Source organism: Pimephales promelas, chromosome 10, assembly GCF_988280905.1.
Source record: "Pimephales promelas chromosome 10, fPimPro1.hap1.1, whole genome shotgun sequence".
NCBI classification, from domain to species: domain Eukaryota; kingdom Metazoa; phylum Chordata; class Actinopteri; order Cypriniformes; family Leuciscidae; genus Pimephales; species Pimephales promelas.
The window spans coordinates 22,010,560-22,026,259 of NC_142778.1; the positions used below are offsets into that span (position 1 = coordinate 22,010,560).

The following is a 15,700-nucleotide window of genomic DNA, read 5'->3' on the forward strand; positions in this document are numbered from 1 at the left end:
AAAGCTATGACGGGATGTCTTCTAATGTCTTCCTTTGGCTGAACAGGTTAGTTATTTACAAACAGCAACTGGACACAACGAACAAAACAAATTATTGCCTACGGTATGAATTACTGACTGTGAAAAACATGAACTATTATAATTAGTTATGCCTTCTTTATTCGTTATATCTTCTGAAGTACGTACATTGCTGGATATCATCATCAACTTTTAACTATAAATGTTCATCTGTCTATAAAATAAAGTACACAACCAAACAATGGAAAAAAAGAAGCTTGTAATTAAGACTATTGACTTATCTGTCGAGAAGAAAGCAGGCAACTTCAGCGTCTCTTTTGAAACATTTCTCCTGCATTAGCTCTATCCACCTGGAAAAAGCTATCCCGACATTAACTCGTGTTTTTTTTTATAATCTCCGGTCACGTTTCCTTTTATGATCTATTTTGGACTTTTCTGGCGACGATGATTTGCAATGCAGCCTTTTAAACTTGCTGGGACAGTGACAAGCACCTCTCACTGCTCTGCTCCTCCATTTCTGCTGCTTTCAGTTACGTGACGCTGGCTCTGAACGAAAACTCTGGCCTAGTACTTTTTGTCCCTCTCTGCTATTGTTGTTTCAAGATGGCGGAACTACATGGAAGCCTCCGTGGATCTACCCGTCCCATGTATATAATATAATATATAAGATAATCAATTCTTAGTTTAAAAGGATAAGTCAGATAATTGGCAGAGGTATTTGTACACCTTTGAGGACATATTTATGAATAAAAATATTGATGTTATATAATAAAATACATAAAAAGTGCACATTGTCCCTTTAAGTTTTAGTAATTTAGTTTTGTTCATTTTTCATTTTATTTATATTTATCCATTCTGTTCTTTAGCCTTTGAATTTTAATTTAGTCATGCACTGACTGACATGTGGGAAAGTAGAAAAGACTTTTCTATCAGACTGTTCATCAAGCAGATCTGTATATAGAAGAACATTTTTTTTCTGTTCTGTGTATTCCCATGTCAAGAATGTGACCAAGACAACATTCTGTAACGTGAATGTTACGTGCTGCTTACTCAAACTCAAAAAGTATGATTATGTGTTTGATATTATTGACAGGTAATTTGTCAAAGACAAAGAAGGTATTCCAGTAATTGTTTACCTGTTTTGTTTCCTAGTGTGGTGAAGCCGTGTGACGGCTTTGGTATGTGGCCAATGACCTATCGCCATTGGACTATATAAACTTGTCGTTCATGCCTCTTAGAGTGCGTCCTGGTCGAAAGCCTGCCCCTTTTTGCATTGTTGCTATGTACTACTGAGTGTGCCGTTGGGTTACTGAGAGTTTGGGCGTGTGGAGGCTGCTTGCTCCCAGCCCTATGTTTGCTCAAACTTTTTTTATTAATCCAAATGATATTACAACACAATAGATTACAAATTATTAACACTTTTCTTTTTTCACATAAAAACTAAACAATAAATAAATAAAAAGAAAAATAATAAGTAAAAGAAAAATCTATACACACACACACACATATATATATACACACATACATACATATACACACACATACAAGAAAATGCACATAAAAAAATGATAGTGATATAAGTAGATAATAAAAAATACATGCATACGTATACACTTACTTACTCATACCTAAATACACATTATACATACATACATATATATATATATATATACACATATATATGAGTGCGCACACACACATTTAATCATGTATTAACCAGGAGGTAGGGTTTTAAGAGATTTAAAGCTATAAAGGGATGCCATTTACTGAAGAAGTTGCTCTTACGAGAACTTCTAACTTTTTCCAGTTTTAGAAAAAACATACTGTCCACTAACCATTGGGAGGTTGCTGGAGGCTTATTAGATTTCCAGTGGAGCAAAATACGGCGTCTAGCTAGCAAGGAGGTAAAAGATATAACATCCAGTTGTTTGGAATTTAACTGAAACCAGATTTTTGGTACACCAAAGATTGCTATGGTGGTGCAAACATCAATTCTAATTTTTGGCACTTTAGACATAGTTGTAAAATAACTGACCCAATAATTTTGCAACATAGGACAAGTAAAAAACATATGACTCAAATTGCACAAAGGTGCATGACATCTGTCACATCTGTCTTCAACATTGGGAAATATTTCCGATAGCATGGCCTTAGAAAAATAAATTCTGTATAGTACTTCAAATTGTATGAGGCCAAGACGTGTACAAATTTTAGAGCGTATTCTGTCCAGAGCGCCTGCCCACCAATCCTCTTCAAAACTTTCCCACAACTCCCCCTCCCACGCTCTTTTAATTCTGTCAATAGAACAATCACTTAGACCTAAAAGACAACCATACATTTTTGAAATTTGTAACTTGTGATACGGATTGAGTTGCAGAAACTCTTCCCAAACTAGCAACAGGGGCAAATATGGGAACCTAGAAAATAAGGTTGCAGAACAGTGTCTAATCTGCAAGAAACGATACAAGTGGGACTCTAACAACTCCAAATCAGAGGTTAACTGACATAGCTACAAAACGTACCATCTCTATACAGGTCCCGGAAACATCTCAAGCCTTTTGCATGCCACTGCTTAAATACAGGATCAGAGAGAGATGGAGGAAATTTTCCAATAGTGGCATCAATGTTGAGGCAGAATTGAATTTAAAGTGTCGCCTAAATTGGCACCAGATACGAAGTGTAGATACATCAATTGGATTATGAGTCAATGATGCCGAAGAGACATTACAGGATAAGGGTGAAGTAAGCAAAGCCAATGGAGAGGTAGATATACACAAATTTACTTCCAATCTGCACCATGTTGTAGTGGACGAACTAAGCCAAAATGTTATCTTGTGAATATTTACTGACCAGTAGTAAAACATAAAATTAGGTAAGGAGAGTCCACCATTCAGATGGCATCTTTGAAGCAACGATTTCCGAATTCGGGGCACTTTACCACCCCACAAAAAGTCAGTCACAGTCAATAGATTTAAAAAACTTTTTAGGAAGAAACAAAGGAATGCACTGAAAAGCAAAAAGAAACTTAGGCAGCCCTATGTGTCAGTATGGTTTGCCGTCAGGGCTTCCCTTGTTGTGGCATCGTAGTTTGAGTGGTCGGAGCATCAACTGTTGCAGTCAACAAGGCTGCTGAATAATTGTCTTTATGGTATGTCGTCGAAGTGTTACTCTATTGTATCCTCGGGTCTTTATGGACGCTAAGTGGTTCTCAGACCCTGTGAAGACTTAATGTGAATTTTGGTTATTTTATATATATATATTTTTTGGCTTTGTGCAGGACACCTGTTACTTGTTGATTTTAAATAACTGTTGGCCAACTTTAGCTTAATAAAAGAAAATACTTTTGTACGGGAACAACCCATGCCTCTTGCCTTTCTTGGTGAAACGTATTTGTGTGCTTTATTTGGGTTGTATTTTCCCTGTTAACCTGGGGTGGCATAGTCACTAAAAATTGAACCACCTACTACATGTGGCGTAGTCGGCAAGGTTCACAGGATATTTGGCAGAGGCGTGGGACCGTATAGTAATTGGTGTTGTATGTTTGTATTGTGCTTTCTTCTTTTTTTTTTTTTTACAGGAACAAAGCAGCAGCGTGTGCTCTGGAGACGGTAGTTTCTGACTAGGCATTGTATATTAAAAAAAAGATAAATATATTTCATTTTCTCTCCCTGTCTCTCGCTCTTTAAGCCATGCTGCTGCTTTTGGCATCCAGTTATGTTTAAGTTACACATGCCCATGCGGGCTGAAAGGTTTTTTTTTTTGTTGGTGTGTGTGTATTGCAGTTGACTTGGTGTTTGGTATGAGTCTCTGCAGTTGTGACTGTGCATTTATTTATTTGTTTTTTTCTTTAATGTGAGTGGTTATAGTTTTCATACTTTGTTAATTTTGGGTACATTGTAAATTATTTGTCTACATTTAGTGATCACATTGAATGTGTTTATTTTCTTCATTTAATTTGTTTGGTTTGTTATATGATTTTCTTTTTTGTTCCTTCCTTTAGGAGCTGAGGACTTCCTGGAGCGGGCTGGTTGTCTGTTTCATTACGGCTTTATTTCACATAGGGTGTCACTTTTGTAATTTGCAGTGAACTTGGTGGGTGTGATTTGGATTGGTGTGTTGTCTATTGTAGACTTGCTGCAATTACACTAGCCTGCTCCCTATAAGAGGCCTCAGCCCTGTGAAGACTTGGTTATTTATTCATTTATTCATTTATTTTGCTTTTGTTTAATTTTGACCAGGACACCTGTTACTTGTTGATTTTAAATAACTGTTGACCAACTTTTAGCTAAACAAAAGAAAATACTTTTGTATTTGGGAACCCATGCCTCTTGCCTTTCTTGGTGAAACATTTGTGTGCTTTATTTGGGTTGTATTTTCCCTGTTAACCTGGGGTGGCGTAGTCACTAAAAATTGAGCCACTTAGCCTACTTAGGGCCTAGACTAGTAAGTGAAAAATATAAGTCAAAGTTAACACCTTTCAGGAATTGATACAAACATATTTTTTTATAATTAAAACTTGTTTAAAATTACCATCACATCTACATAATAACATTAGATGAAGATGCTATTGCTTCATCTTCTAATGTAGCCTATTATTTTATATCTCAATTCGTATTATTATTATTATTAGTTGTTGTAGTAATATCAATATTTATTTATTGTGTTTAGAGTAATCATTAGAATAACGTATGCTACTTTAAAATTTACAAATAAAAACGAATCAGGCAACTTCAAAGACAGCCTGGTGCTTACTAAGAGCAAAGAAGGCCCTTCATGGGTCCTGCCGTTGCTTAGAAACGCGTTGTTGTCGTCGTGCATGTTCACAGTGAATTTTCTGAAACCAAACCGAGATTTTTCATCACAAATAAGCAATGCTTTCCCGTCTATAATCAAGCTGTGATTGCGAACAATTTACGACGAGCCCTAAATATATTCGCCGAAGATTGTAAAACAATATGCTGCCGTAAAAATGTATTTAGGGTAGTTAGTTAGATAGCTTGGGTAACAATCAAGCTAATCTGCTAATTAACGTTAGTCAGATAGCCAAAGCAATAACACTGTCGGGTTGTGGAATGTAAAGCTACCATTTGTAGTTTATTTTACGAGTTATTGTTTGAAAAGATTAACCAAACGATATCCATAGAGTTAGAAAGCGCGTGATGGAGTAAAACAGTGGTCAGCTGTCATCTAATCCCGCTGTATTAAGAGGCTCAGAGTTTAAACTCCTACTGCTGCTTCTCTAGTCTCGCAATGGACGCAGGAGGCATTTCTGATCTGGACCTGGAGAAATATGACGCTGATGAGCAAGTCAAGATCATCTGCCTCGGAGACAGCGCTGTTGGCAAATCCAAGTAACGTTATGCTTAATGTGGTTCTGACATTAATGGAGTAGCTGTGCTATTGCAATTTCATTCTGTGACAATGACATTTGAAAAAATTGAAAAATTTTCATATCTTTTCAGGCTTATGGAGAGATTCCTTATGGATGGATAGTATCCTTTGACATTTTGTGTGTATACACACGGTATATTATTTATTGTTTGAATGTGTGCATGTGAGTGTGTATCATCCCCAAGATCTGCGTGCTCTCTCTCTTTGTGTATGATTGTTAGTGTATTGTTCATTCTCAAAGTTGACAGGATCTTAATGAAATGTATCAGTCGGCCTCAGCAGCTGTCCACCTACGCTTTGACTCTCTACAAATACACCACAACCATCAATGGGAAAACTATACTGGTTGGTAAGTTTGGCAGTTATTTAAGTGTTATTTTAGTATACAAGAATTTAGCAATTTGCTGTATTTTTATTTTTTGCACATTTTTGCACATAATTGACCTGTTTGAGGAAGTTTCATACACTTGTCATAAAGAATTAGAGCTGCATGATTCTGGATAAACGAAGGGTTCGTACACAACAATGATGTTAAAAAAACGGAGACCCAAAGGAAAACGTAAAAAAATGGAGACAAAAAGGAAAACTTAAAACCGGAGACACAAAGGAAAAACTTAAAAACGGAGACACTTAAACAGACAGAGACACAAAACTTAAAAAACTTAAAAACGGAGACAAAAAGGAAAAACTTAAAAACGTAAAGTGTTTTTTCGCGTTCTGACACAGACAACGCACACAGATCAGCACTATAAAAACGCTGTATTATGCATGTCAGGCCAGTAGTTGGTATTGTCACTTTGTAAAAAACCACTATGCACCTGTATGTTGAACACGTTATACGCATAGACAAGCCATCAACGTGTTAAATAATTCATGTTTTTGTTGTTTACATGGAGACTGCAAAGTGCAAAAACTTGTACTTTGAACCCTGTTTTCAAAAGGTTGCATTTTTAGGCCCCCAAATCGCCATTGCTGTGTACATGAATGGCAACATGTACATGGTAATTTACTAGAGATTCTGACAAAATGTTAATTGCTGCAGTCTCTTGTTTGTTTAATTAATTTGAATGACTAATAAAACAACAAAAATTGTTTTAAATTAATGATATAATAATAATAATAATAATAATAATAATGAGATAATGATTTCAAGTACGAACACGATTTGAGTTTTTCCTCGAGATATCATGGCTTGCAAACAAGCGAAGCATGGCAGTGATCAGTGTTCGGATGTACAGATGAACACAAAAGTATTTTTTAGTTCTTTAATCCGAGCCTCTGAAGAAACAATGGGTTCATTTTATTTTCTCTGGAAATGCGCCGACAGAACTTCCCATAGTTTTGTGTGGTCCAAACATTTCACCGACGACTGTTTCCTCAACTTGGGCCAATACAGAGCTGGCCTCGATGAACATCTAAAAATAAATCTATCAAGCTTCCATGCAACAATTTCTGGTGTGTAGCCTAATTGTTCATGTTCAGACAGGCAATCTTTTTCTCAAAATCATTCAATACTGTTTATGCATAAGTCAAGCCAGTGACTAAAATATCAACTTCACATCGTTTCTTTTAGTAGGATGAAAGTAATCTTATTTAAATTGTGAACAAATTATATACAGAAAGCGATCAAAGAACAATCTTTCCACACAGCGCGAGTTTATCTGGGCAACTCATTATGAAATCAATGATGCACGTTACACTGCACAACAAAGCTCTTACTGTACATCATTGTATTTGCATTGATGAAAGCATTAGAGAGTGTAGAAACTGCGTTACAATGATAAGATCTTCATTCTTGTGATCATCTCACTGTCATCTGCTCAACATTTTAATTGATGTGATAGGAATAGATCTAAATAATTTAAAAACTTCTCACGATTTGTTAATCTCGATAGCTTTAATAGTAAAAATGTATAATAGCTGTAGTAAAAGTATTCGAGAGAGTTTCACATGTAATACGTAGCTATTTCATGTGTAAGAATGTTAGCCAATCACAGCAGCGGCCGGTTACACTGGATCCCACAGCAGACACGCCCCTTGAAACAGAGCGTTCAAATCAGAGGCTAAAATCAGGCTAGGAAAAATGCCTTTTATTTATAAATGATGACTATTTTTTATCTAAAAACATACTTACATTACACAGGAAACATAAAATAATAAAATAACCCCATGTCAGGGGACCTTTAAACTAAAATTGGACCAATCAATCAGCTGTGTGCCAAGTGACATATGTCTGTCTTAAGTAGCATGTCGTCTGTCACATGTTGTGTTGTCAAGTCAAAGACAAAGAAGATATTCCAGTTATTGTTTCTTGGTTTTCTTTCCTAGAAAGTGTAAAATTTAGGTCATAGTTTACACCTTCAGAAATGTGTAAAAAAATGTTATTTAAAATTAAAAATGGTTTAAGATTATTTCACATCTAAATAATAACATTAGATGAATATGCTATTGCTTCATCTTCTAATGTATTCTTTTATATCTATTGGCTATTTGCTACTCATGTCACATTTTCATGTGTAGCCTACATGCTTTATGAACTCAGGATCAAAGAAAAAGTTGATCAGTTCCATGGTACCAACAAAGCCTGATTGGATTGGTTTGAAATATCTAAATGTTTGTTGTGATTTAGGAATAAGATTGTGTTGGTGTTTGAATCGAGATCGCAATCTTTTAACGATAAATCATGCAGCTTTATAATACAAGGGGTTTTACTTTAGTTGTCATGTTTGATAAGCAGTCATGCATGCCTTTGTCTATCCAACCTGAGCACTTATGCACTTGTTTAACTTCACCACAGATTTCTGGGATACTGCAGGGCAAGAACGTTTTCGAAGCATGCACCCGTCTTACTACCATAAATCTCATGCCTGTATCATGGTAAGAGGTCACAAAATACTCTTAGTTTTACTTATTTATATACTATTAAGGTATTTATTAAAGGGGTCCCTTTTTCAACTTTAGTTAGTGTGTAATGTTGCTCTTTGAGCATAAAAAAGATCTGCAATATTTCAAAGTCAAATATTATATTTAACAGAATCCTCTTTTCAAGATCTACAACAAACTTTTGGACTACAACACGATTTCTCCGAATTCGATAAAGTCACAATGTTACTCATTTAAATAATCCCCACCCATGGAATATGCAAAAAAAGGGGAAGAGGCCTGGCTGAGCTTGACCGTGTTGTTGCTGTCAAAGAGATGCGCTTTTTTCCACGTTTCCAAAACTCATTTATTTGACCTTTCTAAGGCTGACGAACTTAAAGTGGTTAACTTATTTTAAACACTGTTCTTTATAACCCCGACGTTTATCTGTGTGCTGCACATTTTATGGAGAACAGCTTGTTTTCTGTTGCTTTTATAAGACAGTTCACATCTCTTTAAGAAAATGAACCATGGTTTTGGATCGATTACTGTTTGTATTAACTTAGTATTCAGACAAATATCATGATTAAACAGTGGATAACATTTCATCTATAATGTATATTAAGAAAATTACAACAACATACCACCACAACAAACACTATATTAGTGAGTGAAAAATAAATTGTGGCTTTTTGTAACTGAAAACTATTTTGAATGCTTTTTTATAAACAGTAGATCTCAAAAAAGCTTTCAGAAATAATCCAATTGCTTTTGCCAGGTGTTTGATGTCCAGAGGAAAGTCACATATAAGAACCTCCCTAATTGGTACAAAGAACTCCGAGAGTACCGGCCTGAGATTCCATGTCTGGTAGTCGCTAACAAGATAGATGGTACATTTCATATGTCCTTTTTGAGATTACAGATAAGAGCATTATTAGTCAGAGTTAGTCTTTGCATGTCTCTAATCTTTTGTTCTTTTATGTCTTCTGCTGTTTCAAAGCTGACATGAAGGTGACCCAGAAGAGTTTCAACTTTGCTAAGAAACAAGGTCTTCCCTTCTACTTTGTATCTGCTGCTGATGGGACCAATGTGGTGAAGGTAAGAATGGAAAACAGAGCATTCTAGATAGACAGATCAATGGGTATCAGGGAGCATTCGGTAAAAAAAAGCTGCTATAGACCATTTTGCAAGATGTAAACAACACTGGTCCAGAAACACTTCCTGTTTCAGTTTGTTTTCTTTATTTCACATGTAAAGAAAAAATCTAAAAGATGTCTGTTTAACTTTTTGATTCAGTTTTATATGTTCTGTTGGTTGTATTTTATCCCAGCTTTTATGTAGTGTTACAAAACTGAAACAGGAAGTGCTTCTGGGCCAGTGTTGTTTACATCTTGCAAAATGGTCATACATAGTTCCCACATGACGTCACAACATACAGGCATTTGCCGACCCGGCGCCATTGCTGAGGGCAGAACAGAAGAAGCAATACGAGTTAAACGAAGTGAAATGAGTTTCGTGCTGTAAAGTGAAAATGGTCATCTCCTGCTGGGTCAATGGATGTTAAAATCGTGCCGGAGGTTCAGCTAAATTGGAATTTTACAGTATACCCGTCATTAGACTCAATGAAAGTGAGAAGACTAAGCTTTTGTCAGAACAACGACGGAGGTTATGGCTGGCGAGGATAAACAGGAAAGAAACTCGCTCAAAACACGCAAGAATTTGTTTGACAAAAGCACAATGTTGTGTTTTATTGCGAGTGTAAAAAAATTAAGTTAACACTTGAATAATGTCCTGTATGAACAAAATGACGAGGTATTAAAAACATGCAAAACAACATTGTTTCCACTGTTCGATCGCACACACACAAACATTCCAGCATTGCAATCTCAGATTATGTCCCTAAAGAACCTGCGTATAAAGTAGTTCCGCATTACATTAATTAATTTGCACGTGAGTTATTTATTTTTATATTCATGCACCGAACCGCACCGTTTTGTTTCAATACATGTACCGTTCCACCCCTATTCTTCAGTGTACAAATAAGTACATGCATATTACAGAAAGCACCTGTGACTGTTTTAAGGGGAACATAGGAATTAAGTTGTACAGGCTATGGCTTTTTAATAGATAGATAGTCTATCTAGCATCATCCTACTTCGCTATGATGACTTTTTCATGTTACTTTTCCATTGATTGCACTTGAGCAAACATCACCAAACCAACCCTCGGCAATCTGATTGTACGCCTCTAGTGATTTCCAGGCTCGGAATTGCTCACGTGTAAAAACTCCTACCCAATACCAGATAAAGGTACACATGAAAATACTGTATCTGAGGCAAAGCTGCATAATCGTGCTCAGTGCCACACCATTTATGAATGAAATTTTCGCATTGTACTTCCTCTCTGTCTTGTTTAGTAGTCTCTTTATAATCTATTTCATTTTGTCTCTTCATAATTTGCGTAACATTATAAACAGAAATAAATATTTGTTTGTAAAACGACATTCTCTGATAAAACTTTGTAAACACCTATGGTAAACACAGCAGCTTATGCCCTCAAAGATGGCGTCTCCGGGGAGGTCACGTGACATTAATTTGCCTGTGGGAACTATAGCATACTACTGAACTCTCAGAATTTTAAAAAGTAGATTTCACAGTTGTTTTGCTGGGATGAAATAGTATGCATCTTATAATATAAATTATAAACCCTACATTTGTCATTTTTTATGCAAAAAAATAATAAGCACTTAATTGTATAATTTGCAGATCCATTTGTGGATCTATGTGCCTTTTTACACCTGGTCACTTGATGCGTTTTTACTGATCGGATAGCTTTCTGATTTGTTAAAACGGTTCCATTTACACTTGGCCACACAAATGTGTCCGATCTTCAAAAAAATATAAATCCGATCTTCAAAAAAATAAAAAATAAAATAAATTCCCGTGCTAAATTCAAATTTAACAGAGTTCAAGTCAACATAAGCAACAGATATGAGCTGCATTGTATTTATTATCAGCTAATATCAAGATCAAAGACCACAATTAGGAGAGAGAGTGCATCAGCACTGGTAAGATAATTTAGTTTCACTACTTTTAATGAAGTCTGGGACTTTTAAGTAAGTCTGGGACTTACTTTCAGCTTTATTTGTGGTAGTTTGCACGTTGACTTGGTGAAGAGATACTCAGCTACTCATCTGCAGTTATTCGTGTTGTTGTAGCTGCTAGCGTTGTCATTTCTGGCTATTTTCGGTTATTTACCAAATTTCGGTTATTTTTCAAAGTTTACATACTGTATGTGGTTTCAAAAACCAGATGCATTTACACTTGTCCTGTTCAGTGATTTGATTTAAATTTGTCTTGAAAGCATTTTGGAGGGCAGTTACACCTGGCTTTTGCTCGTTCGGACCGCTACCTGATCAAAGAAAACACATGAAGTGACCAGGGACTTGTGTAGAAGTCTTTATGTGTTCTAGGGTTAAAAGGAAGTCCTTGGTCCTGCTGTGTAAAGTTCTAATGTTTTGGGAATGTTCCACAGGTGTTTAAAGATGCCATTCAGATGGCTCTGTCCTACAAGAAGAACTCCAACGACTTTATGGATGAAGTTATGAGGGAGTTAGAGGTGTGTGTGTGTGTGTGTGTGTTTGAATAACACTCTTCATGATGATGCAATTTACTGATTATATTCATGTTATTTTGCAGAACTTTGATTTAGAGAATAAAGAAGAAACATCTGATAAAGAAGAGGAGACTCAAGAGGGAAAACCAGACTCCGCGTGACCACGTCAGATTCTTCATCCTCTTTTCTCATTCTCCGCTGCTTCTGGAGTTGTACTGATGAGTTCCTTAAATCATGGCTGTCCTCTCACTGTCCTGAGAACTCTACCTCACACACACTAGTGTGTGTCTTTTTGAACCTCTAATATGAATTATGGTTCTGTGAATGTACAGGTGGCATTATCCAATGATCAACACCAATGGAATCACAGTTATGAACTGCTGAACTAATTTGATACAAATTGTGCAGCATGCAGATTTAGCAAAACACCTTTTTAGTTATCTCTTTATGGAATGTGAAGCTTTGTCTGTGCCGAATGTAATATAAACATATACATTGCTTGTTATTTTTTTCCAGCTGGAATTTATATATTTAGGTGAAATATTTATAATTTTTTTTAAAAAACAGAAACACATTTTGTGTAACAATTTGTGATGCTCATCAGCATGAATAAAGTAGTTGATCTTTGAATAAGGGTAGCTGATTATACAAGATCAAGTATTTAATAAATACATGCAGTTTTAACTGCAGTTTTTAGGTTTCATCATGTAAAACTAGTACACTTAAATCTGCAGGACTGTTTGGATTGCAAAGAAGTTAAGGGATTTAAATTGAGAAAAAGCCAAAATGGCTATCAGTCACACCTGAAATACACTCATTCCCCTTAAACTTGATGGAAAAAAGTTTATATCCATTTTATTTGCCAACTAAAGAGTGTATATATATATATATATTAAAGAGATTTGTTGCAAGCATACCTGAGAGTAGGATACACTATTTTGGGAATTAATGAGAAGACAGCCATGATGAAAACTCAAACATATGAATGTGTTTGTGTGGATGTGATGGTCAGGGCAAAGAAGAGAGCTGAGACTGCTCTGAATGCTCACTGACGTTTACACACTGTCAACTTACAGTCAATCGCTATTGACTTTTGTTTTAGAATGAGGATGAATGGCAGATTACAACACAAATTCAACACAAAAGTTTGGCTGACAGGCAGTCTGACCAATCGAAACGCCGAATCCACCATTTTGTCAGACAAACAGACCAGACAGAGTTAGTAGTTTAACATCGGTGAACTTGAATTTAAACAATTGTGTGTATTGATGTCTTTCCGTGGTTGAAACGACATACGCCTTCTGATGTTCATTCATGCTATAACTAATAGGAAGAGATTTTTGGTTCACGTGCCACTTGAAATGTGGCGCTACAGCGATCTGTCATAACACAAAGAGCCACAACACCGGTATTTATTGTTTGAATAAAAAAAAGACAAAATTTGAAAGCTGAGACTGTTTCATAAAACATATGATCGGCGCATTGTCAGTGTCCTTTTTGCCCCGCAATATATATTTCTTTGGATGCGAATTAGTTGACGTTTACAAGAGAATTAGCTGAAACAATTCAGCTAATCAAAAATGTATACGTTTTACATCTGGAAGAGAGGCGTGCACACATTTTTTGTGCGTACGTGTGATTCAGAGTACAAACGTCCGGAGCAAAGTTAACATTTATGTCCTCGCAAGTTGCAACATTTCATGGTTAAAATTCATACAAATTTTACCAACTGCCGATTGACATTGTTTCAAAAACTCGCCAACTCCGATTGTTACTTGCATTTGGTGCTTGTTAATTTTAGGCCCTGGTTATGTTGCAACTTGGAAACAAATCACAACACACCATCCATCTCCACTTTGATTACTGATTGTAAATTATTTCAATTTTAAATAATTTGTAATAATAGTAGTATATTCTCTACTAGCAATGTGTGCTGATTTAAAAAAAAAATTGTAAATGGATATAATGTTTGTCATTATTGTACTGTAGTTACAGTGAGTGGGGATCCTTCAAAAAAGAAAAAAGTCCTAAAAATAGATCGATTTTGTCAGTTCTCTTTATTCTTTAATGACCCAGTTTCTTCATGCGTTTCCTCAGATATTATAAATAATAATTATTATTGTGAAGAGCAGTTATTCTTATTGCACAAACTGTGAAGGCACTTTTAGATTTTTGCTTTTGGTTTGTGTATTTTTGTGATTTTTGCACAAATGCTTTACACATCAACTATACATCCATGTTGGTGAATTAAAATAGATCCAGCCTTGAACTGGATACAACCTTTATATCATTAGAAAAAAAAAAAAAATCTTATTTCTGAAGACTCAGGTGTTTTTGTTATTATAGGGTAGGAAGGGGGGGTTCACCTGCACCCGAAAGATATATTTTTTTAACCTAGTTTTTTGTAATCCTTAAGGTGTCTAGAAAAGGAATTTTGATGTTCCCCACGCAAATTTTTGTCCCATATGTGATTTTTTGTATCATCTTTTGTGTCCGTGCTTGATTTTTGGCTGCGGAAAATGAAAACTTTAAACCTACATAGAATCTGAACAATACATCCTACAGACACAATCTACCCCATTTTCTCTTCGTCTTTGCATGAGGAATTGATAGATATGAGGATTGTCTTTATTAGATGATGTATAGTGCATAAAAACTCAAATAAACACCAAAAAATGTCAAAAAATGGTGACATTGGATCACTGGAACTCCTCCCCTATGGACCCTTCTGATATATGTTTTCTAACTTTTGTATTTTTACAGTCTTTAGGATGTCTAAGAAGCAAATGTTGATGATCCCCACCTGAAATATTGTCACATGTATGTATTTTCTGGCTATATTGGTTGCCACCCTGGATATCCAAAAAAGCACATAGGCAGTCTGTTTTTCTCCTTTAGTTTTCGATTTGATAAATCTCCTCCATTTTTCATAACTGGCTATGTAAATTATTGTTGAGCACATGTTGAGCTTGTTCCCAATGTTCACTTGTTGCACATTAAAAAATATAACAGAAATTTTAATTAAATAATACATTTTAAGATACAACGTGTTCAAAAATATGCATTAATTAAAAATCACATCATGTAATTAGGATTCACTGGTAATGTGAGGTTTATTTAACATACATTTTTAAAATAACTACATAAATACATAGCCTACACCATGCACCAACACACAATTAGAAAGGTCTTTCTTGGTGAAGAGCATTTAGCGTTATGGAAGCCCACATCAACTGGCAGATAATGGTCTCTCCAGATTTCTGTTAAGTTGAAAAAAAAATGTTATGCTTAATAATTAATTAATTATACTTTCATTATTATTATTATTACTACTGGTGAGGGAATGTGTTTCATCTCGAGTGGGACAATCTGAACAAAATAACAACAAACATTCATGGCTCAAATGTGGTGAACTGGACCGGTGGGATCATGATACAGGAGGTCAAATGAACTCAAATGAACACCAAAAAATGTAAAAATAAATTGTGACATTGGATCACTGGAACTCCTGTCCTCAGGACCCTATTGATATATGTTTTCTAACTTTTGTACTTTTACAGTCTTTATGATGTCTAAGAAGCAAATGTTGATGATCCCCACCTGAAACATGTTGGTCCAAATGAACATCTCCCATAATAAGTAGATACTATTCAAACCATTATATTGGTGTTATATTTATTGAAAAAAAAAAAAACAGAAAACCACTCATATATTCAAATACTGTATGTGTAATGTATATATGAAGAGTTCAGATGCAAAAGCCTCTAAGTGCCATTTGAAATTTGGTTCTAGAATGACCATTTTTATCAAGCTT

General features: G+C 35.4%; 1 protein-coding gene across 1 annotated transcript; it reads left to right on the top strand.

Annotated features, from left to right (window-relative positions):
* Positions 1 to 4,828: 4,828 nt before the first annotated feature.
* rabl2 (RAB, member of RAS oncogene family-like 2) lies at positions 4,829 to 12,516 on the top strand. Its single transcript, XM_039654489.2, has 8 exons — positions 4,829 to 5,369; positions 5,481 to 5,510; positions 5,679 to 5,758; positions 8,207 to 8,286; positions 9,050 to 9,161; positions 9,272 to 9,369; positions 11,806 to 11,889; positions 11,970 to 12,516. The coding sequence occupies exons 1-8, from the start codon at positions 5,269 to 5,271 to the stop codon at positions 12,045 to 12,047; spliced, it is 663 nt and encodes a 220-aa protein (XP_039510423.2). The 5' UTR covers positions 4,829 to 5,268; the 3' UTR covers positions 12,048 to 12,516.
* Positions 12,517 to 15,700: the final 3,184 nt, after the last annotated feature.

What these genes read in the sequence shown, in the direction of transcription:
- rabl2 (XM_039654489.2), top strand. Translation starts at nt 5,269, where the DNA reads ATGGACGCAGGAGGCATTTCTGATCTGGACCTGGAGAAATATGACGCT. An exon ending in AATCTCATGCCTGTATCATG is followed by an intron (nt 8,287 to 9,049) that starts GTAAGAGGTCAC and finishes TGCTTTTGCCAG; the next exon opens with GTGTTTGATGTCCAGAGGAA. An exon ending in AAGTTATGAGGGAGTTAGAG is followed by an intron (nt 11,890 to 11,969) that starts GTGTGTGTGTGT and finishes GTTATTTTGCAG; the next exon opens with AACTTTGATTTAGAGAATAA.